The 23,438-nt window shown below is 42.0% G+C and overlaps 1 protein-coding gene across 1 annotated transcript in view; it reads left to right on the forward strand.

The window, feature by feature from the left end:
* The first annotated feature begins 4,049 nt into the window (after positions 1-4,049).
* Positions 4,050-23,438, forward strand: part of TTC12 (tetratricopeptide repeat domain 12) — a 79,287-nt gene continuing 59,898 nt past the window's right edge. Inside the window, exons 1-9 of the mRNA XM_058446245.1 lie at positions 4,050-4,274; positions 4,431-4,541; positions 5,301-5,401; positions 5,591-5,663; positions 12,931-13,094; positions 13,646-13,667; positions 14,255-14,332; positions 15,169-15,290; positions 19,559-19,618. Coding sequence (XP_058302228.1) covers positions 5,606-5,663; positions 12,931-13,094; positions 13,646-13,667; positions 14,255-14,332; positions 15,169-15,290; positions 19,559-19,618 — 504 coding nt within the window. The 5' untranslated portion in view covers positions 4,050-4,274; positions 4,431-4,541; positions 5,301-5,401; positions 5,591-5,605. The remainder of the gene's footprint in view (positions 4,275-4,430; positions 4,542-5,300; positions 5,402-5,590; positions 5,664-12,930; positions 13,095-13,645; positions 13,668-14,254; positions 14,333-15,168; positions 15,291-19,558; positions 19,619-23,438) is intronic.

Genomic DNA, 23,438 nt, shown 5'->3' on the forward strand with positions numbered 1-23,438 from the left:
ATGCCCACTCACCACCCCCCAAGTCTCTTCTTAAACACCACATCATCAGGGAAGACTTCCAGTGTTTGAGACTAGACTTTCATGGCATCCTGTGCTACCTTTGCTTTTCACCCTTTACTTCTTATAGCACTTATCACGATGAGAATTTACATGACGATTTTGTTTATTGACCCTTATTCCCCTTGGATGATAAGCTCCTTGAGTCTGGTGACTAGGTACCACTGGGGCTCTGCTGCATCCCAGCATTTAGTGAAGTGTCTGCACTTTGCTACTCAGTGTGGCCACAGCCCATATAGGGGTGTCACTGCAGACCTCAGCCCCTATGCCTGTTTAAACAAGATCCCCAGGCAATTTCTACAAGGTTCGGAGGACCTGGTCTAACATATACTAACCATAGTAGTAGTAATAGTTAATAATACTTACTAGGTATTGATAATGCTCCAGGTATTGTTCTAAGCATATTGCCTGTATGAACTCATGTACCTCTCACAGAAACCCTATGTGATAGAGAATCATGTAACAACCCTATTTTACAGATGAGGAAACTAAGGCCCACAGGGATTAAGTAACTTGCTTAAGGTCACACATCTAGCAGTAGCAGTAGCAGATGCATAGAACCAACAGATTGTATGCCCACTGTGTATAACAGACCAGTTACATTGAGACAACAGGATGTGCAGCACAGAAAGAATCAGATCACAGGGCACCAAGTGAGGGGGAGGAGAGCTGGAGTGAGGAGGAGCCCCTCAAATCTATCTCCCAGTGGAGTGCTGGGCTGGGGTTTTTAAGGAGGTCATGGAGGCGAGGGGCTAGAAAACTGGGGTTGTCCATTGGTGGGATAAGGGGGATGAAAGTATCAGGATTTGGGAACTGCGTTTTTGGTGAGTCAACTTCTGGTCAGCTACAGTAGGAGACCTGGGGGGGTCAGCAGGACAGGGTCATAGTGGGGCCCTCAGACCAGCTGGTGTCAATGGGTCCTTCAGAACAGCTGACATTAGTAATTTCACTGGTATGCAGGACCTGAAAGAATACTCCAAGTGGAAAACGTAATGTTTTATGTTCAAGTTGTTATCTATAGAGCAGTTAAGGGGAACTATAATCTTGTAACTGGGTCTACGTGATTCTGAGATAACAGACACCAAACAATTATGAAGAAGCAGGCCAGAGAACAAGCTGACCTCATGGTTCATGCTGAATGTGCTGCAAGCTGGGCTTATTTTATTTCTCCCCTTCCCTGCTTCCCTGATTAATTTTATAAAGTTTGTAAGGAAGTTTTCAGTAGTGTTAGTAATAAAAGAGGAGGAATATGATCCCCAGTACCTAGCAAAATAGAAGGTGCACAGTAGGTGCTTAAAGACATTTTAATGAATGCTAATAGGTGGAGCTGTGAGATTTGAACCCAGCAAAATGGCTCCAGAGCCCCAGCTCTTAACCACTTAGCATGTGATGATATTTGTCAAGTGCACCCCAGGGGCCTTCCGCTGCATCTAGCACACTATAGACCACTCACATTAGCTGAACGAATGTGTGAGTGAATGGTTATGTGGTACAGTCAGTTGTGGGCAGATACCTCTGGAACCTAGGAAAGGAGTTTAGTGAAAAGAGTAGTAGGATAGGAAGTAAGTGATTTGGAACTAGCGGCCTCAAAGTGATGAGAAACACCCTGAGGTTGGGGACCATAGGCATATAGCCTTCGTGCGTTCAAGGCCTCACAGGCCTAAGAGGAAAATGGGGTGATACTAATGGTGATAACCAAAACATCACTGGTTCTTGTCTCCATCAATTCCCACAGGCTGGAAGGTCACTGTGAAGTACCCCGTATCTTTCTGAGGATCCCTATGGTGTGCCTGGCCTGTGCTCATCAACGTCCTTGCTCCTGCCAGGCACCTACACTGTCTGCTACTTCTCCTGAGGCACCTCATTCCCTTGGGACAGTCACTGTGACCATGTCCTGCTGGGACCCGCAGGTCTCCTGCTGCAGTTGATGAGCCAAAAGACTCACTCTGCTGATGCTGTACCCATTCAGCTGCCAAGAGGAACAGAATATCCCTGGGCCCTTTGTGTTATACTGCATTAGAGGGGTACCCAAGCAGGACGGTATGTGTACCAATGCATCACAGAGACTTCAGTCAAACAGCTCTTCTGTTCTCTACAGGACACAGGCATGCATCCTATGGGGCCTAGGCCACAAGAGAGTCAACAGGCTGTACTTGGAATCAACACTAGAGCTAGCTGGCCATGCCTGGATCCCTCTCCCCTCTGGCGAATTCCATCTCTAGGGGCTCCTTTTTCCCTACCAAACAGGTTTCCATAAAGCACTCATTTGCCCAGAAGTTCCAGGTGTTTCTGACCATGAAGTTAAGCTCAAGTTTCCCCTAAACCTGCTTTTTTTCCATTGGTAACCCTGCACATAATACTCTGAGATTTTGTTTAGAAAAACAGACTGAAATTTCTTTAGGGCTGTGTGCATGTATTTGAGGCATGAATGAATGTGCCCATTAGCTCATTCTGCTCTAAACCCTATGATTCCCCAGATGTCACCTGCCACCTGTTCCTACTGACTAGGTACCAGGCACTGAAACCACCACTGCAAAATTATAACTGAGATGGTGAAAGGGATCTGACCTAACCGACTCCATCTTGCTTCTCATCTCCAAGCTGTCTTTGTTCATGCCTAGGCACAGGCCAAACTAACTTTCGGAGAAACTTAGTTTATAGTTTAGCTTTGATACAGAGACAATACGAGCCCTTTCCCAAACAAACCCCTTCTTGCCTGGGGACTAGACTGCCTTTTCAGGACTAACAAATTAGCCACAAAATTAGAAATTATGATTTAGGAGTCATGCAGCCAGAGGCTGCAAGATTCTAAACCTCAAATTGCTCCTGGGGATAACATCAACTATTGTAAAACCTAAGATCAGTGCTTAAGATATTTCGCAGACACTGCACTCGATGGATCAGCTGACACCACCCAGATGGATAAACTGGCTCATCTGGTCTTATGGCCCCCACCTGGCAACTGACTCAGCACAAGAGGACAGCTTTGACCCCCTGTGATTTCATCTCCTATCCTACCAATCAGCACTCCTGACTCACTGACCCCTACCCACCAAATTATCCTTAAAAACTCTGATCCGTGAAAGCTAGGGAGACTGATTTGAGTAATAATAAAACTCCGGTCTCCCTCGCAGCCAGCTCTGTGTGAATTACTCTTTCTGTATTGCAATTCCTGTGTCTTGATAAATCGACTCTGTCTAGGCAGTGAGCAAGGTGAACCTATTGGGTGGTTACAGCACTTTAACCATAAACCTTATGAGAAAGTGCTATTTCTCCATTTCATAGGTGAGAAAACTGAGGATTAAAAAGGTTACTCAAATAAGTTTCCTAAGGATAAATGTGTGAGTCTTCTAACTCACACATTTATCAATAAAACCGGATTCACAAGTGCACTGGAGACTTTACATTTTGGGCAAGGATATTAAGCTAATGGGAGTGAGACACCTCTTCTTCAGTAGAAAAAAGGCGAGCAGCAGGCGCTGCTTTAGAGACCAGCACTTTGCTTCCTCCTTCTCCCCGCGCCAGGCATCAGGCATCCTAACCTCCACTTTGGCCTTGAACTTGGCGCGCTCCGGAGCGAGAGCTCTGGGGTGGCGAATCTGATCGCGGGTCCAGGCCCGCCCCCGGTCCCGCCCCCGGTCCCGCCCCCTGGCCTTTGACCCCGTCCTTGGTCCCGCCCCGGGCCCCTGGCTCCTGGCCCCGCCCCAGCCCAGGCCGGACAGTGCGCCATTTCCTGTCCGAAGCTGGGCGAGTCAGGTTGGTGCTGCGGGGTACCCCGGAATCTCCCCTGGGAGCTGGTCTTGGACTGGCCTTCCGAGCCGAGCAGAGGACGCTACTTTGGGCCCCAGAGCATGGGAATGTCTTGGCTGCGGTCTGGGACCTGCATGGAGGGCCCGGGACCTGCGGACGCCTGGGAGCGGTTGCCGGGCAACAGTGCGTGCGGCCTGGCCTCTTTGCGCCCCGCGGGCAGCGCGCGTCTGGGGCGGGCTCCGCGCGGTTCTCGGGCACAGGTCCCCGCTGCCGCAGCCCTACCGAGTGAAACACCGAGCGCGGCGCCTCTTCGCCATCACCTGGCTCTGGCCCTCTCACCGTAGCTTGGGGGGGCAGTGGTCAGGCAGTGAGGACCCTGAGATCCATGCCCTGGGAGACATAGGTTGTCTCCTGTCCATGCAGGTTCCTGGGTGGCTTGACAGGTTTATAACTCTTAGGAAAAAAATGTAATTGAAATTAAAAAGAAGGGTATTGAGAAGCAAGTTATAGCCTCGGGGCCTTATTTTCTGGCTGTTAATTGGTATCAGAGAAACTGTTAACATTCTGATAGGAATTCAGGCTGACTTCTAACCCTGCCTTCTAACCCTCATATCGTTGGGCAGGTTAATTCACTGGACTGGGCCTCTGTTCCGTGGGAGTTGAAAAGATTTGACCTGGAAGAAACCCTAGCGATCATTCAGTTAAGCCGCAACCCCACCCCCTGTTTTATATAGGTAAGGGTGCGTCACGGTGAGGACTTGTCGCGTGCCTGGTGCTTTACATCAGTCCCCAAAATAGTCGTCGTAGTTTCTTACTGTTCCCATAGTATGAGTGAGGACTCTGAGCCTCAGAGAGGTTGTGACTTTAGCCAGAATCACACAGCTTGTAACTGGTGGAGATAAGGACACTGAGACTCGATTAAATCACTCGCAGTTTGTTCGTGGCAGGTTACGTGTTAGAAGGGTGTTACACTACTACGAAACCTGGCTGTAAATCAGAATCACCTGGAAAGTGTTTAAAATCTACATTCCTGGCTGGGCATTGTCACAGGTTTACTGACTTGAAATCTCGGGCTCGGGCTGAGATTTTTATATTTAAAATCTGTATATTTAACAATCTTCCCGATGATTTTTATGATCTGTGGATGAACCACTGAGTACTGCTGGGTACACCACGGGGCCTTCTCGCACAAAAACAACTGTAAAATAATGTCTAAGGTACCTAGAGCAGAAGAGACGCTGGTGAGCATGGTAACATCTTGTTCTAATCCCTTCAGCCAATTTGTACCCTTTCTTCACTCTTCAGAAACAAGCCAAAGGCATATTTTAAACAAGTGTGGACATTTAGATGCAAATTGCCCCAAATTTGTTACCTGTCACACATCCACATTTAAGCTGCTGACTAGACCATCCTGTCATGATCAAAGTCAGGTGTTAGTGTATTTCTTTATCCTTGGCAACCTGTCATCTGCTCTCTTCTCATCTCCATGCCAGGTCCCTAAATCGCTGGGGTTGATGTTGGCTTTGGAAGAACTTTGCAGAGCGTTTTCTGCACTGGAAGGAGGGCTGGAAGCTTTCTGGAAGCATTGCCGCACGTAAGTGAGTGCCTCTTGGCCTTAAACGGCAGTTGGAATGAAAGGGATCACCCTACTGTTATTCATTGACATAAACAAAACTGTCATAAAAATAATCACTTGGCTCTTAGTTTTAGAAGGCTAATAAGCCTGACCGTTCTGTTTAGTGCTTTATTATTATTAATTTCATCATTATGCTGCATCCCTTAGGGATTCCGGTTCACAATGGATGCTGATCAAGAGAAAGATTTGCAGAAATTTCTTAAAAATGTGGATGAAATCTGTAAGTACTAGTAAATCATAAATTAATTTCTGCTTTAGAGAAATGGAGTAAAGAGAAATGATTACTCTAAGTTCCTGGGTGGCTTGACAGGTTTATAACTCTTAGGAAAAAAATGTAATTGAAATTAAAAAGAAGGGTATTGAGAAGCAAGTTATAGCCTCGGGGCCTTATTTTCTGGCTGTTAATTGGTATCAGAGAAGCTGTTAACATTCTGATAGGAATTCAGGCTGTTTTCTTCCATATGTTGTATCCTTCTATGTGGAATCCGGTCAAAACGAGCTGCTGTTTCCCCATTGACAATGAACCCAGCTGTTCCCTTCAAGGGTCAAGAGCCTTATTGATCAGTGTGAGATTCCTCCCATTTTAGAGTAGAGCTGTTTCTGTTTTAGAGCTGCAGAGGCAAAATCAAATGGCTTTCCTTTTAGGATCCATCAGATTACATGGATGGCTTATGATCATCATTCCCTTCTCTCTCTCTAGATAAGAAAGTCCTTTCCCAAGTTCAGGCAGGTTGGATCTCAAAGAATATGTACTCTGATCCCACAGATCACATTCAGGAATTTCCAAACCTGTCAGTCCCTGTTCAGGGAGCTTGCTTGAGTATAGAAACAAACAAACCAACAAGTAAACAGACCTTACATAGTAAATACAGGCAATATGCTGAAATTACTGCTTCTAGCAGATTGTATGGGTTCAAGGAATAAAGTGGTTTTAAAGCTAGTTTGGGTGACATCATAAATGGTACATGAATAATGCTCATCCCTGAATGCTGTTCCATGGAGCTCTGGCCTCGGCCCACTGCCACCTTTCTCTTCAGCTGGTCTAAACATGTAGCTTTACCTGCCACCTGTTTGCTCATGACCCCCACATCTACATGGACACTTAGCCTTCTTTTCTGAGCCTCTGCCTCTATGGTACTGTCATACCTACTGTATCCCACAAATAACTCAAACTTAAATGTGTCCAAAATTAAGGCATCATCTCATTCCCTCCCCTTTGCCCTCCCCCTCCCAAATAAAACCTGCTTCTCCTACCCTCCCCTTCATCCTGGTCTCAGTTGGTGACACCACCATCCAGAAATTTGCAAGTCATCTGGGACTCCTCCCAACTCATAACCCTGCATCCAATTAGCCATCTAGTTTGGTTGGAGAGCCATCCTCTCCAACCCTCCCTTTGTTCTGGTTCCTCTCACCCAGACTATTTCAACAACCCCCTGATTGTTTTTCCTGTCTCCAGGCTTATACTTCCCACAGAGTAATGTATCTAAAATGCAAATCTGACCCAGACACTTCTCTGCTTGGATTCCTTTTGCAGTCATAATAAATCCCAAGCTCTCATCAGGACTTAAGTCCTCCCATGACCTTGTCCTTACCTCTCTCATGTCTCCCTACCTCACGCTTGAGCAGCAATAAACTGCTGATGCTTTCCCACACATACTCTGTGTTTCACACTCTGCCCTGGGTCTTTGCCATTCCCACTGCCTCTTCATCTTTTTTTAACCTGGCTAACTTTTATGCATACTCAAAGTTCATTCAGGTATCATTTATACAAGCGCTGTCCAATAGAGCTTTCTGTGATGATGAAAATGTTCCATAATCCTCCCTGTCCACTATGGTAGCCACTAGCCACATGATTATTGCGCATTTGAAATGTGGCTTATAACTCCACCCTGTGGTCTAGTGCTTAGGGTTCTGTATGTTTGTGGCTGCAGCCCAGGTTTGAAATGTGGCTTGTTTCAATTAATTTGAATTTATGTAGCCGCATGTATATAGATTCTGTACATTTAATTCTTGGGCTCTTGCGATGTGTTGAGTGTTGGTAAGGGCTAGAGAATACAGTCAAAGAATTACTCTTTTCATGGTATCAATAGTCCAGTGGAGAAAACAGATATTAAACAGTAATTTCAAGTGTGCAATATGAGACACAGAATTATAAAGTGTAGGCATCTAACCCAGCTTTGGGAGGTTGTATTAGTTGGCTAGGGCTGCTGTAACAAAATAGGCTGGCTGGCTTAAATGACAAAACTTTATTTTCTTAGAGTTCTGGAGTTTAGAAATCTAAGACCAGGGTGTGAGCAGGTTTGGTTTCTTCTGAGGCCTCTCTCCTTGGCTTGCAGATGGGCACCTTCCCGCTGTGCCCTCACATGGTCATCTCTCTGTGCGTGCATATATTTGGTGTTTCTTTTCTTACAAGGACACTAGTCATATTGGATTAGGGCAATAATTAATTCTTTAAAGGCCCTATCTACAAATACAGTCATACCAGGAGTTACAGCTTCAACATGTGAATTTTGGGGGCGATGCAATTTAGTCCATAACAGAAATTAAATCGTTTTCCTGAAGAAGTGAGATTTAGGCAAAATGTGAAGAGTGAGTAGGAGTTGGTCACTGGGGAGATGACGGGAGTATTCTGGGTGGCAAGTAAGGAGGCAGGAAAGCTAAGAGTGAAGAAAGAGTGTGGTGCTTTTGAGGAACTAAAAGAATAAAAAGCCCCATATGGCTGGAAAGAAGAGATCAAGGAGAGAAGAGTCCCATCTGAATATGGAGGGGCCAGATTAGGAAAGACCTTGGAAACCATGGTAAGGAATTTGTGTTTACCCTGAGAGCAGTAAATCAATTCCATCTAATTTATGTAGTGACTCTTCCCTCAAGGAGGTGGAGCATCTCTACACCTTAAATGTAAGTTACATTTAGTGACTTGCTTCCAAAGAGTACAGTATGGAAAGGGAGGGAAGAAAGTAACTTTACAGTGGAAAAGGTTGGCAAACACAATTTCAGACAGATGATCAAGGTTAACCTCCTGATAAATCTCGCTGATGGCATGCTTCCTTGATACTCCATAATGTGCCATGGTCTTTTTCCCCAAATCCTGTAACCCCAGTCTAATCATGAGAAAAATACCGGATAAACCCAAATTGCAAGGTATTCTATGAAATACCTGATCAGTACTACTGAAAACTGTCAAGGTCAGCAAAATAAGGAAAGGGTGAGAAATTGTCACAGCCTAGAGAAGCCCAAGGAGACATGACTAAATGTCATATAGTGTTCTGGATGGGATCCTGGAATAGAAAAAGGACATTAGAAGAAAAACAATGAAATTAGAATAAAGTGTGGAGTTGAGTTAATAAAAAAATGTTAATTAAAAGACATGAAAGAAGAGCTAAATAAATGGAGACATATTTAATCCTAGGAAGACTTATTTGGTAAAGATGTCAATTTTTAAAATATTCTATACAGTAAATACAATTTAGATCAAAACCCCCAAAGTAGTATGTACTAAAAGTCAGCAAGCTGATTCCACAGTTTACATGGAAGAGCAAAGGACCAAGAAGAGCCAAGAAAACTCTGCAGGAAAAAAAAAAAAAGCAGGACAACTGTCCCTACCTGACGTTCAAGATTTATTATAAAGCCATAGTGATCAATGCATGGAGGTTTTGGTGCTGGAAAAGACAATCAGGGGAAAGGAATGAAGAGCCTGGAGCCGATTTGCACACCTAACAGGGATGATGAGACACATTGCTGGCAGGGACTTCTCAACAAATAATGCTCCTGCCCTACATGAAAGTCAACTCTAGGTGAATTACATACCTTAGTAAGAAGAAAACTTTAAAACTTTTATAAGATACCATAAGAAGTATATTTATAATCTTTTTTTTTTTTTTTTTTTTTTTTTTTGAGACAGAGTCTTGCTCTGTCGCCCAGGCTAGAGTGCAGTGGCACAATCTCGGCTCACTGCAAGCTCCGCCTCCTGGGTTCATGCCATTCTCCTGCCTCAGCCTCTCCCAGTAGCTGGGACTACAGGCGCCCGCCACCACGCCCGGCTAATTTTTTGTATTTTTTAGTAGAGACGGGGTTTCACTGTGGTCTCGATCTCCTGACCTCGTGTTCTGCCCGCCTCGGCCTCCCAAAGTGCTGGGATTACAAGCGTGAGCCACTGCGCCCGACCTATATTTATAATCTTACTGACACAAAAGGCCTAAATTGTAAAGGAAAAGATGGTATATTTAACACATTAAAATTAAAAAAAATCTCTTCAACAAAATATTCCATAAAAACAAATGAAAAGACAAAGCATACCCAAGGGGAAGATGTTTGGAAATACATGTAACCAGTCCAGAATATACAACTGATACGGATAGGAGAAGGGAATAGTGGATAGAAGAGGGTGGTTCCCTGGCAAAGACCCCACCCTCAAGCCTGGAGATCTGCAGTGCTAAGTGGGAAACAGGCATTTCTGTTTTCGTGCCCAAAAAGTTGCCTTTTGGCCTGCCATGCTCCCCTATCCTGTGCCCATATAAACCCTGAACCCCAGGCTCCAGAAGCAGACGAGCAGGTGAGGAGATGAGGACACAAGCAGACAAATGGCAGAACGACACAGCAGAGAAAAGAGGACGAATGTCTGACCGCTGAGAGGAGTTTGGCTGGGAGCAGCCAGAGGGGAGTTTAGCCACTGGATGGCCAGGCTTCAGGGGAAGACCATCTTTCCCCTCCATCTCCCCTTCCAGCTCCCCATCCATCCCGCTGAAAGCCACCTCCACCACTCAGTAAAACCCCACATTCATCCTTCAATCCTGTGTGTGAACCGATTCTTCCGGGGACGCTGGGCAAGAGCTCGGGATACAAAAAGCTGTCACTTCCCTCTGCCCTTGTGAAAAGGCAGAGGTCCGTCAAGCTGGTTAACACTCAAGTTGTCCGCAGATGGCAGGGCTAAAAGGACACACTGTAACTCGCCCAGCGGGGCTCCTGCACTTGTCCGTCTGTGTTCTCCCCCTCCCCTCAGGGGTTTGAGCAGTGGTGGTGACTGAACAGGCAAGCCACACCCCTTCGAGGGGGATCAGAGAACTCCCCTGTTTCACAATCAGGTCAACCAGGCATGGTGATGTGTGCCTGTAGTCTTTGCTACTTAGGAGGCTGAAGCAGGAGGATCGCTTGAGCCCAGGAGTTCAAATCCAGCCTAGACAACATAGCAAGACCATCTCTTAAAAAAAAAAAAGAATTTTTTAACAAAGAAATTGTTAACTAATAAGAAAGAGACAATGACCCAATAGAAAATTGGCCAAGGATAGGAGTAGGCTCTTTGTAGAAATCCAAATGGGTGCAAATCAATAAGAAGATGCTCAATTCAATCGAATTCAGCAAAATGCAAATTAAAACATTAATGAGATACCATTCCCATCCATTATATTGACAACAATTAAAAAGTTTAACCTAGCAAGTGATGATAAGAATGTAGAAGAATGGGAACTCCCTCTTGTACTCTTTTGTAGGAGTAAAAGTTGGTACAGCCATATCCTAAAGGATATGTAACATGTGCACAAGGAAATATGTACATACAGGTATTCAATTCAGCATTTATTTACTTTAGAAAAAACTAAAATTAAAAACCACCTGGCTATCAATAAGAGAATGGATTAACTATGGTATATATTAATGGTTTAAATGAATCAGCTGGAACCATGTGTATCAAGAACACATCTCTAAAGCATCTTAAGAGAAAAAAGTAGGTTGCAAATGAATGCACATTTTATACAACTATTTAAAAAAATTGTTTAAATATTACATACACAAATATTGTGGTAGATTGCAAGAATGGTTATAGATTCCTTTCTTCCCATCAAGAGTGGAGCCTATTTCTCTACCCCTTGAATCTGGGTTGGCCGCGTGCCTTGCTTTGGCCAAAAGGATGTTTGCAAACATGACACAAGCAGAGGCTTGAAAAGTGCATTTGAATTGGGGCTTGCACTCATACCACTCATGAGAAGGTAAGACACACTTACCCTGGTTGCTCGCATTTCTCAAGCCAACAGCCAGCAGACTTTCTAAAGCAGAGCCACTTAGATGACTGACAGTTGACCATGGATATATGTGTGAGTCCAGCTGAAACCAGAAGAACTGGCCAGCTGAATCCAGCTCAAATTGTTGACATAGAGAATTGTAAACTAAGCCACCAAAATGGTGGTTTGTTTCAAACCACTAAGTTTTGACGTGGTGTGTGATGCAGCAAAATCTAAATGATACAAATACTAAGTATTAAAGCATGCTGGAGAAAAGATACCATTAACTTATAAATGGCATAATAACAAAAATATTATATTACTTTCTGTATGCTTGAAATATTGTACAATTAAAAATTTCAAATTTCCTTGAAGAGTCAGTGGGAAATGAAGAAATTGGAACAGGAAAATGAATTAAGAAGTTTCATTGTGAAGGGGAGGAGACAGAGCATTAGGAGAGATTTAAAGTACATAAATACATTTAGGAGGAAGCTGGTCGAATGGAATAGGTTGAAAATATTGCGCAATAGGATTATTAATTGGTGATGCAGGGTTCCTGATTATGCAAAATATGACAATGGAATCCTGGGCCCAGGATGAGGGACTAACCTTACAGAAGAATGGGCACCTTTTCCTGGTAGGAAGGAAGGATGGATGTAGGTATAGGCAGTTTTGTAGTTTTAATGGCAGGAAGCTGATGGCATCTGTTGCCTCTCTGAATTGATAAATAAGGTCATCTTTTTGAGATGGTCTGGTTTAGATTGCAAACTGTTAAAAGTCATTGGGGGAATGACAGGGTATCTTGCCCAGCATAACAAGGATTGCTGGACATCACTGAAGGTCCAGTCGAGTTTGGACCAGTCCCCCAGGCATCTATCTGTCTCCCTCAGTACATAGCATTCCTAATGCAGACTGAGAGAATTGGGTAATTGGAATTATGTAGAGCTGGAATTTTGTCTGTTAGATGGGATAGCAGGGCAAGGGAGTTGAGTATATGGGCAGGATGGCTGCTGAGTGATTGACCGTGGAATCTAAGCTGGATAAGCAGTAAAATGAAGACAGGTGAGGATAGGGTTAAGGGCTGTTGTTTTGCGATTTTGAGCTGCCTATACTTACATGTTTGTCTCCCACACAAGTTCATAAACTCTTCAAAAAAGGATCTGTTTTTATTCATCATTGTTATCTATAGCATCAGCATAATATCTACCTCATAATGAGCTCTCCATAAATTATTGTTGAATTGAATAATGGCTTAAAACTCTGTTCCTTAAAGCTAATAGCTGTACTCACCTGCAACTTTTTCTAGGCAAAACAAAACAAAACAAAACTATTGTTAATTTTTTCTCATTGGTTCTGCTTGCTTTATTTTGCTTTCTATTGCTCTATTTTTTTTTCTTTAAGATCTTTCCCATGCATTTTATGCACCATCCTTTCTAGTAAATAGAGTCTTTTGAATATCTTGTTTGATTAAGTCACATCTGATTTCTTTTCTAGCCAATTTAATTCGGGAGATGAATTCTGATGACCCAGTTGTGCAACAGAAAGCTGTCCTGGAGACAGAAAAGAGACTACTGCTTATGGAGGAAGACCAGGAGGAGGATGAATGCAGGACCACCTTGAACAAGACTATGATCAGTCCTCCACAAACTGCTATGAAGGTTTCTTTTTCTATTGAGAAGTTATATAAGTACATACAGTGAGAAGACCTACACCTAGGCAGTAGTTTAATCTCAAAGTGTCCAGCAAGGCTGAAATGGTCTTTTGTTTCTTAGATTCATTAGATTTATTTTTTATAAGAAAGTATGAAATTTGATTTTTTTTCCTTTGATCTTTCTGGATTATCTTTAAACAACCCTTTGGATCTATTTTAATGAAAATTTCGCCTCTCCACCCCCTGAGCTTGTGTGATATATTTAAGTTGTACTTTTAAGGTAATGTATTCTAACTCATTTCCAACTCATAAGCCACAGCTGAGGTCCCTTGACCTGGGCAGCCTTATTTTGCAGACTCAGTCCCATAGCAATTGTGCCCATAATCAGATCTGCTGATTTAAAGCAAGCCCCATGAATTCTGAGCCCTTCAGTTTTGATGGTTAAAAGAAATGACCTCTTGTTTGTAATTGATTTGCCTTCTTGGTTTATATACATACAAATTAGAGAGTGGTTTTTCAAATTTGTTTCTTTGTTTTTATGATAACCTACATCTACAGAGTGCAGAAGAAATAAACTCAGGTAAGGACAGCATCTCTCTTCCCAATTTTCATTCTTTATATAGGACCAGTTTTGATTGATTGTAGCTCCCAGACCCTTAAATTATTGCCTTTGGGCTTACAAACAACCTGTGAACAAAAACCTACTGATCATCCGATTCTGTTACTAGTGATCAGCGGGAATGTCCCTGAGAGGTTTTTCTTTATTTTCTCCTGGTCAACCTTTTGTAAACTCAATTCAGTTATTCTGTATCATCCAATTTACCCTGTTCAAGGGATCCAGATAGTTTCTCTGTTGTTCAGCTCAGAAGCTCATTATGCTAAAAAGAACAAAAAAATCTCTCTTCAAAGAAAAACTCTTTTAAAAGACATAATTCAAATTTGAAGCACAGTCATAGCCATCATGTATAATAATACATCACACAGATTACCATTTAATGTCAAATTAAGAAAATGTCATTTTAGTTGCCTCAGAATGGTGTGTGTGCGTGTGTGTGCCTGTGTGCATATGCATACGTGTGGCTCTAAAGTAACACTTCTGAATTTGAGCTAAAGAACTGATTATAGTATTTGGATTTTTCTTTTTAATATCTGACATTACCCTGTCAGAGGCCTTCTTGGCATCTGTGGAGAAGGATGCAAAGGAACGAGCCAAGAGAAGAAGGGAAAACAAAGTCTTGGCGGATGGTAATTGTCAGTCCTTAATTTTCAGTGGCTGGGATGATTTGTGCTAGAAAGAGCACACGAAAGCCTGTATGCTGACATTGGAGGACATCTAGATTCCCAGTGGTGAGGTTTGTGATGGGCTTGAGGCAATGGGACCTGGCCAGAAGGAAATCATTGGTGATCTGTTCTCTGTTCCTGCTGCAACAAACGGGGTAGGATAAAACGACCTCCAGTGAAACCTCTTTCTAAAGCTTCCCTGTGCACTTAGCAGATCAAAGTGAATCGTACTAAACAATGCTCAGGAAGTAGTGGGGGGTGAGAGTGAGCTGACACTGGCTAGCCTAAGGCATAGATGAAGAAGTGGAAAAGAAAAATAAAACAGCTGTGAGAAAGGAGAGGAGACATCAAGGAAAAGGAGGGGATGGGATTGTGTATGTTGCAGGGAGATACATATGATAGAAGAATGCTTTCACTTTTATTTTATATCACCCAGGGCTATGTGTGCTGCAGGTCTGAATGATTCCATATTTGTTGGGAAAATTAATTATTTGACCCTCTTTATGAGATACCGAATGCACAGATTTGGTCTCTGTGGCAAGCTTAGTATGGTTCTCAGCCTCAGTGCAGAAATATTTACTTTTTCTGAGAATCTACTTAGAAGACATGGGTGGATTTGGAGGAAAAAAATACTTGAAGAAGCTGGTCCTGAAGTATCTGCAGAGAAAAACAAGTATCAAGTCCCTTTAGGATCAATAGAAGTGAAGACCTTCGAAATAGAATTGGAAAATCGGGGGAATAAAGTCAGAGATTTTCTGATGTGTGGTGAGAGCTCACCTGTGTAACTTATATTCCCATAGCCCTAAAAGAAAAAGGGAATGAAGCATTTGCTGAAGGCAATTATGAAACAGCTATCCTGTACTACAGTGAGGGTTTGGAGAAGCTGAAGGACATGAAAGTGCTGTACACCAACCGAGCCCAGGTCAGTGAGGCAAGGATGTGTCCATGGGGCTTTCTCAGGGAATAGTTGCCACTAAACCTGGGAAAACAAAGATAAGACTAGATGTTGGGCTGGGAAATGTTTATAAGAACTGGCTCTTGTTTTGAGTGTGGGAGGAGCTGACTTACATGTAGCGTTTACCAGTTTCCATGATGCAGATATTCTCACCATGATCTAATTTGGAATCACTGCAGGAGGACTTGGGAAGAGCTGTCCATTATCAGCTCTCTCCATAGTATAAGTCAGCTCCATCATATCACTGATCGTGACCATGCACTTGTCCCTGTGGATAAAGGAGAAAACTAGTGGAATGAAATGACCTATGGGACCTTAGAATTCTGCTACCAATAGATTTCTTCAGCCTCCTTTTTTGATACTAGTCTTAACTCCTAGGGGATGCCCTCCTGTTAGTTTCTCATTCATTGTATCAGTCTCTCTTTAAGATTCTGCAACAGGGATAAAGTGGATAGCCCTTGGTCCTAGAGCTAATTTCCTGGAAATTTTGGGTTTCTGAAAGTTTTTATGCGTTAGTGTATGTCACAAATGAGCTCAGTTTCCTGGAACACCGGGTAAAAACCACCCAGATGTTTATTTACTGCTTAACGAAGGGATAGGCTGATAGCTCTCAACCGAAACAAAACCATCACCTGTGACCTTATCTTTGAAAAGTAGTTCAGTTTTTGTGTGGTAGAGTTCTCTGCTGGACAGGCCTGAAAAATTGGCAGATTCATGGACATGATTACCCCATGGTCAGAATATGTCAGCAGGACCTGTGTGAGGTGGACTTGATGCCTTGTCATTTGCAAGAGGGAGAGGCTGCAGCAGAGTCCTCATCAGCTCCAATTTCCCTAACTCGAGATTAAGAATGTCTGGCTCTGAGATGTTGAGGAAGAGGACTGGAAGCAAGAAACAGGACATTCGGAGGCCGAAACATCTGGGGAGTGACAGTGACTTAATGATAAATAAATCCAAGCAGTATAATCTCACTAGTTTAGCAATTTGGATATGTTAGACTAGAGTTGAAGTGTCATTTAAACTATCCCAATTTTGGAGAAAACTTGTTATAAGGAAGTGGATCAGTAAAAAAGATGGCCAGAGGTTGATTTAGCAGTATATTGCATTACCCGAACAAGATTATAAACTTTTTGAGGGCAAAAACTGCCATATACTTTTTCCCCTAATGCTTTATTTATAGCAGATGTTCAATAAATCCTCTTTTAGTTACATAACATTAAAAGCACAATAAGTCCAATTAAGGGAGTTAAGTTTCTGTTGACAATTCAGAGGCATCGCTTAAATGCAAGCAATTAATAGAATAATTATAGTTCCTTCTTATTTATTACCAAATTTGGTCTCTAAAAACATCTGCCTACTGATGCTTGTTCAGTTGGGTTACTCTGAAGTTATTTGAAAGCAACAAAATTGAATTGCTTTAAAAAGGTTATATAATTCAGACATATCTAATTCAGACTGTCTATACTCTGATTCATCTAAATTAGTTATATTTTCACTGCATTCATTTTTAAGCAGCACTTTGATTAGTTCTGAAGAATCACATTAAGAATGAATGTGGATAAATATAAGGAAATGTAATGAAAAGGCTTGAGGGAGTGATTCCTCTCAGCTTTCCCAAGGAGAAAGCTTATGCAGAGACAAAAAAATGGACAATGTGCTCCCTGGTGTTACAAACCATTTGAACCACTGTTTTTAAAATGCTTCCCCTGTATGCATGCAGTGTCAGAAAACACTTAATAAGGACCCTGTAAAGTGAGTGTTGCTTGCTAGAGAGAAAACCTAACCTTTCATTGCTTTGTTTTTCCCCTGGAGTTAATGTTATGATCAATAGATTGCCGGTATAATTTAGATAAATCTGGAATTTAATTGCTGTTTGGAAAAAGTAGTTCCTTTTTAAAATGTGCAAAAGCAAAAGAGATTGAGAAAGTTATAGGGTGTTTAATCCAAGCCTTAAGAGAGGAAGGAAAACAAAAGTAAAAGGCTGTGTAGAGAAATTGTTGCAACCCATAAAGACTTCTTCAGAGTCTGTGTGTATCCTGAATAATAGTGCCATGAAATCATGGCCACAGCTGTCTAGAATGATGCCAGCTTTCTCCTCACATCCTCTGATTTTCAAATGAAACCTGAGACCCTGGAGAAAAGGATGATGCTTTACAGAACAGATAGCTCAGAGAGTCGTCTTCTCTAATTAGTACAGAACGTGAGTTAATGAAAGCACCACTTGCAGCTTCCTTGCTATGGGAGCCAAGAGCGGCATGATTTCAATTCATTTGCTGGCTGTTGCCTACTTCCTCCTCACTTGGGTTGGATACTTGAATTCCCTGTGAGTTGCAACATTGACCCCACAATTGGCTTGTCCATGTAAATATCTCATGAGGTTCGTTGTTAAGAGTGTTGCAGTGCCCTGGTACAGTTTTGATCATGGACAATCCTATGTGTAGTACTGGCTTTATTATTGGTGACTGATGGAACCCTGGAAAAGCCACCACTCCTGGTGCTTGGCTGTCCTTTCGTACAAATGGGATGAGCGGTGCTGCCTCTCAGGGAGCTTTCCAGAAGAAGAGTGCTTCAGAGCTACTTAGTGCAATTCGATAAGACTTTATTGACCACTTACTGTGTCCAGTAATTAATAGAGAGGTTATAGTAGCCATTGTGCTTGTTTATAGTCTTTCATTTGTTTATATTCCTCTAGTTCTTAGAAACATTGAACTAAGTTCTCAATCAGTTCAGTTTGAATGGATCACGGAATTCTGAGTCAATTCTTGATTTTCAAGATTTTCCCCAATTCTAGGGGATTCTAAAAGAGTGCCCCAGGCATTTGATACTAAGGGTTCATGGTGATGCTCTCACTCTCATATGTCACTCCACTTCTTTCATTTTTTTTGTGCTGTGCTCCGGAGGACAGAAGCAGAGCTTTATTATCTTTTGATAACAGTGTTATTGAGATATAATTCACATACCATACAGTTCACCCTTTTATAGTATACAATTTAATGGGATTTTAGTATAATCACAGAGTTGTGCAGCTATCACAATCAATTTTTGAACATTTCATCATCATCCCCCCAAAAAACTCCATCTTTAGCTGTCGACTCCCCCAGTCTTCCCGTTGCTACTCCCATCCCGAGATAATCACCAGTCTACTTTTTGTCTCTATACCTTTGTCTGTTCTGGACATTTTGTATAAATGAAATCATACATTTGTCCTTTTGTGACTGGCTTCTTTGATTTATCATAATGTTTTTAAGATTCATCCATGTTATACTATGTATCAGCTCTTCATTTCTTTTTATTGCTGAATAGTTTTCCATTGTATGGATGTACCACATTTTATGTATCCCTTCATCACTGATGGACATTTGGATTGTTGCCTTTTGACTATCATAAATAATTCTGCTATGAACATTCATGTGTAAGCATTTGTATGGGTGTATATTTATATTCTTCTTGGGTATATACCTAGGAGTAAAATTACTGGGTCATATGGTAACATATTTAACCTTCTGAAGAACTTCTGGACTATCTTCCAGATGGGCTGTGCCATTTTAATTCCCACCAGCAGTGTATGAGGGCTCTAATTATCTGTCTTTTTTATTCCCTTTATCATTTGGTGTTTTTCTGGAACATTCACAGCAGGGTAGACTCTAGAATCCAGCTCTTCCTTCTTGGATGTGGCTAGTGAGCTGGGTATTTTCTGTGTCCCTCTAGATCCTTCCCTGCTCTGTGCCCTGGAGGGCTGACCTGTGTGGACTGGCTCCTTGGTTTCCCAGCGCTCTAGCTTCCATTTGCATTCAGCCAATAAAATAAGAAGGAAGGAGGAAAAGTGAGATTGGGGTATTTATTCTCCTGGCCTTTGGCTCTGGTGAAGGCCTCAGCTCATGTCAAGGCAGTTCTTTTCACAGAGCTGTCCTCTCCCATTTTGTTCATTGCTCCCTCCTCCTGCCTCATCCATTACAGCAGTGGTAATGGCTGTCCACTGTTGCTAGCCCTGGGATTCTGTAGCATCCCTTATCAGGTTCCCTAAGCCCTGCCTTCACCGTGGAAGAGGTCCCTGTATTCAACTCTCCTCAGTTGCCCAGTGCAAGTGTGCCATCTGTTTCCTGGCAGGACCATGACTGATCCAGGTAGGGGATAGTTCTCGCTGACATTCTACTGTTTGAATGTTCTTTCTGTGTGAACTGAAAACTGCCTAACGCAGAGTTGTGTGTGAATATCAGCTGTTGGTTTCATTACAGGCTTATATGAAACTTGAGGACTATGAGAAGGCACTGGTGGATTGTGAATGGGCTCTCAAGGTAAGAGAGTATTTCTTTTCCCACATGATGGTGTTGGGCTGAAGTAGATAGAAGGCAGCTGCCAGTGTATCAAGATAGGAAAGGGTATAGCCTCTGTAGCCAGAGCTTCAGTTTCCTCATCTGTAGAATGGGATAGAATGGAATTGTTAGGAGGGTCATGACAATGCACAGAAAGTGCCTAGTTCCTGGAAAGCAATCCAGGGAGCTGCTGCTATTGAATTTTCATTGTCCTATTTTACTACAGCTCCTTCTTTACTATTTTGTTATCAGACACTTTGTTCTATATGATAGTGGAAATGCCTCTGTCTCTCTTCTAGAGCCAGCCATTGGAGCTTATTTCTGCAATGCTGTTCTTCCTTGTCATTTTGTGTTTTTTTTACCTCCAGCCCTAATAATTTGGAAATATAATATCCTCTATTTGTAGAGGAATAATCAGAAGAAAGAATTCCTATTTTTCAACTTTAGTGATGCCTTGGGCAGATAAAATAATTCTACGCATGGCATTTCCTCTGAAATCTGCCGAAATAGATGGTCAAAGATGCATAGACGTAAAGACTATTGGTGGAAATGTTAAGAGTTACTAAAAGAGAAATAATACGATCACTTTTTAGGGACATGACCAAATATTTAAGTAACCCTTAATCCACATTCCCCTAAATTACTCCGTCATGGGGGTTTTAACTAAGTAACCAAAACTAGTGCTTCTCAGACTTCTGCACTATTCTGCTAACAGCAGAGGAGAATGAACATGAGCCCCTCGAGAGGGACTAGAAGCAGAAAGCATGAAATTTCTTTATTATTATTATTATTATTTTTATTATTATTATTATACTTTAGGTTTTAGGGTACATATGCACAATGTGCAGGTTTGTTACATATGTATCCATGTGCCATGTTGTTTTGCTGCACCCATTAACTCGTCATTTAGCATTAGGTATATCTCCTAATGCTGTCCCTCCCCCCTTCCCCCACCCCACAACAGTCTCGGGAGTGTGATGTTCCCCTGTGTCCATGAGTTCTCATTGTTCAATTCCCACCTATGAGTGAGAACATGAGGTGTTTGCTTTTTTGTCCTTGCGATAGTTTACCGAGAATGATGTTTTCCAGTTTCATCCATGTCCCTACAAAGGACATGAACTCATCATTTTTTATGGCGGCATAGTATTCCATGGTATATATGTGCCATATTTTCTTAATCCAGTCTATCGTTGTTGGACATTTGGGTTGGTTCCAACTCTTTGCTATTGTGAATAGTGCCGCAGTAAACATACGTGTGCATGTGTCTTTATAGCAGCATGATTTATAGTTCTTTGGGTATATACCCAGTAATGGGATGGCTGGGTCAAATGGTATTTCTGGTTCTAGATCCCTGAGGAATCGCCACACTGACTTCCACAATGGTTGAACTAGTTTACAGTCCCACCAACAGTGTAAAAGTGTTCCTATTTCTCCATATCCTCTCCAGCACCTGTTGTTTCCTGACTTTTTAATGATGGCCATTCTAACTGGTGTGAGATGGTATCTCACTGTGGTTTTGATTTGCATTTCTCTGATGGCCAGTGATGATGAGCATTTTTTCATGTGTTTTTTGGCTGCATAAATATCTTCTTTTGAGAAGTGTCTGTTCATGTCCTTTGCCCACTTTTTGATGGGGTTTTGTTTTTTTCTTGTAAATTTGTTTGAGTTCATTGTAGATTCTGGATATTAGCCCTTTGTCAGATGAGTAGGTTGCAAAAATTTTCTCCCATTCTGTAGCTTGCCTGTTCACTCTGATGGTAGTTTCTTTTGCTGTGCAGAAGCTCTTTAGTTTAATGAGATCCCATTTGTCAATTTTTGCTTTTGTTGCCATTGCTTTTGGTGTTTTAGACATGAAGTCCTTGCCCACGCCTATGTCCTGAATGGTATTGCCTAGGTTTTCTTGTGGGATTTTAATGGTTTTAGGTCTAACATTTAAGTCTTTAATCCATCTTGAATTAATTTTTGTATAAGGTGTAAGGAAGGGATCCAGTTTCAGCTTTCTACATATGGCTAGCCAGTTTTCCCAGCACCATTTATTAAATAGGGAGTCCTTTCCCCATTTCTTGTTTTTGTCAGGTTTGTCAAAGATCAGATAGTTGTAGATATGCGGCATTATTTCTGAGGGCTCTGCTCTGTTCCATTGATCTATGTCTCTGTTGTGGTACCAGTACCATGCTGTTTTGGTTACTGTAGCCTTGTAGTATACTTTGAAGTCAGGTAGCGTGATGCCTCCAGCTTTGTTCTTTTGGCTTAGGATTGACTTGGTGATGTGGGCTCTTTTTTGGTTCCATATGAACTTTAAAGTAGTTTTTTCCAATTCTGTGAAGAAAGTCATTGGTAGCTTGATGGGGATGGCATTGAATCCATAAATTACCTTGGGCAGTGTGGCCATTTTGACGATATTGATTCTTCCAACCCATGAGCATGGAGTGTTCTTCCATTTGTTTGTATCCTCTTTTATTTCATTGAGCAGTGGTTTGTAGTTCTCCTTGAAGAGGTCCTTCACATCCCTTGTAAGTTGGATTCCTAGGTATTTTATTCTCTTTGAAGCAATTGTGAATGGGAGTTCACTCATGATTTCGCTCTCTGTCAGTGATTGGTGTACAAGAATGCTTGTGATTTTTGTACATTGATTTTGTATCCTGAGACTTTGCTGAAGTTGCTAATCAGCTTAAGGAGATTTTGGGCTGAGACGATGGGGTTTTCTAGATATACAATCATGTCATCTGCAAGCAGGGACAATTTGACTTCCTCTTTTCCTAATTGAATACCCTTTATTTTCTTCTCCTGCCTGATTGCCCTGGCCAGAAGTTCCAGTACTATGTTGAATAGGAGTGGTGAGAGAGGGCATCCCTGTCTTGTGCCAGTTTTCAAAGGGAATGCTTCCAGTTTTTGCCCATTCAGTATGATATTGGCTGTGGGCTTGTCATAGATAGCTCTTATTATTTTGAGAAACGTCCCATCAATACCTAATTTCTTGAGAGTTTTTAGCATGAAGCGTTGTTGAATATTGTCAAAGGCCTTTTCTGCATCTATTGAGATAATCATGTGGTTTTTGTCTTTGGTTCTGTTTATATGCTGGATTACATTTATTGATCTGCGTATGTTGAACCAGCCTTGCATCCCAGGGATGAAGCCCACTTGATCATGGTGGATAAGCTTTTTGATGTGCTACCGGATTCGGTCTGCCAGTATTTTATTGAGGATTTTTGCATCAATGTTCATGAAGGATATTGGTCTGAAATTCTCTTTTTTGGTTATGTCTCTGCCAGGCTTTGGTATCAGGACGATGTTGGCCTCATAAAATGTGTTAGGGAGGATTCCCTCTTTTTCTATCGATTGGAATAGTTTCAGAAGGAATGGTACCAGTTCCTCCTTGTACCTCTGGTAGAATTCGGCTGTGAATCCATCAGGTCCTGAACTCTTTTTGGTTGGTAAGCTATTGATTATTGCCACAATTTCAGAGTCTGTTATTGGTCTATTCAGAGATTCAACTTCTTCCTGATTTAGTCTTGGGAGGGTGTATTTGTCGAGGAATTTATCCATTTCTTCTAGATTTTCTAGTTTATTTGCATAGAGGTGTTTGTAGTATTCTCTGATGGTAGATTATATTTCTGTGGGATCGGTGGTGATATCCCCTTTTTCATTTTTTATTGCATCTATTTGATTCTTCTCTCTTTTCTTCTTTATTAGTCTTGCTAGTGGTCTATCAATTTTGTTGATCTTTTCAAAAAACCAGCTCCTGGATTCATTAATTTTTGAAGGGTTTTTTGTGTATCTATTTCCTTCAGTTCTGCTCTGA

Source organism: Hylobates moloch, unplaced genomic scaffold, assembly GCF_009828535.3.
Source record: "Hylobates moloch isolate HMO894 unplaced genomic scaffold, HMol_V3 SCAFFOLD_11, whole genome shotgun sequence".
NCBI classification, from domain to species: domain Eukaryota; kingdom Metazoa; phylum Chordata; class Mammalia; order Primates; family Hylobatidae; genus Hylobates; species Hylobates moloch.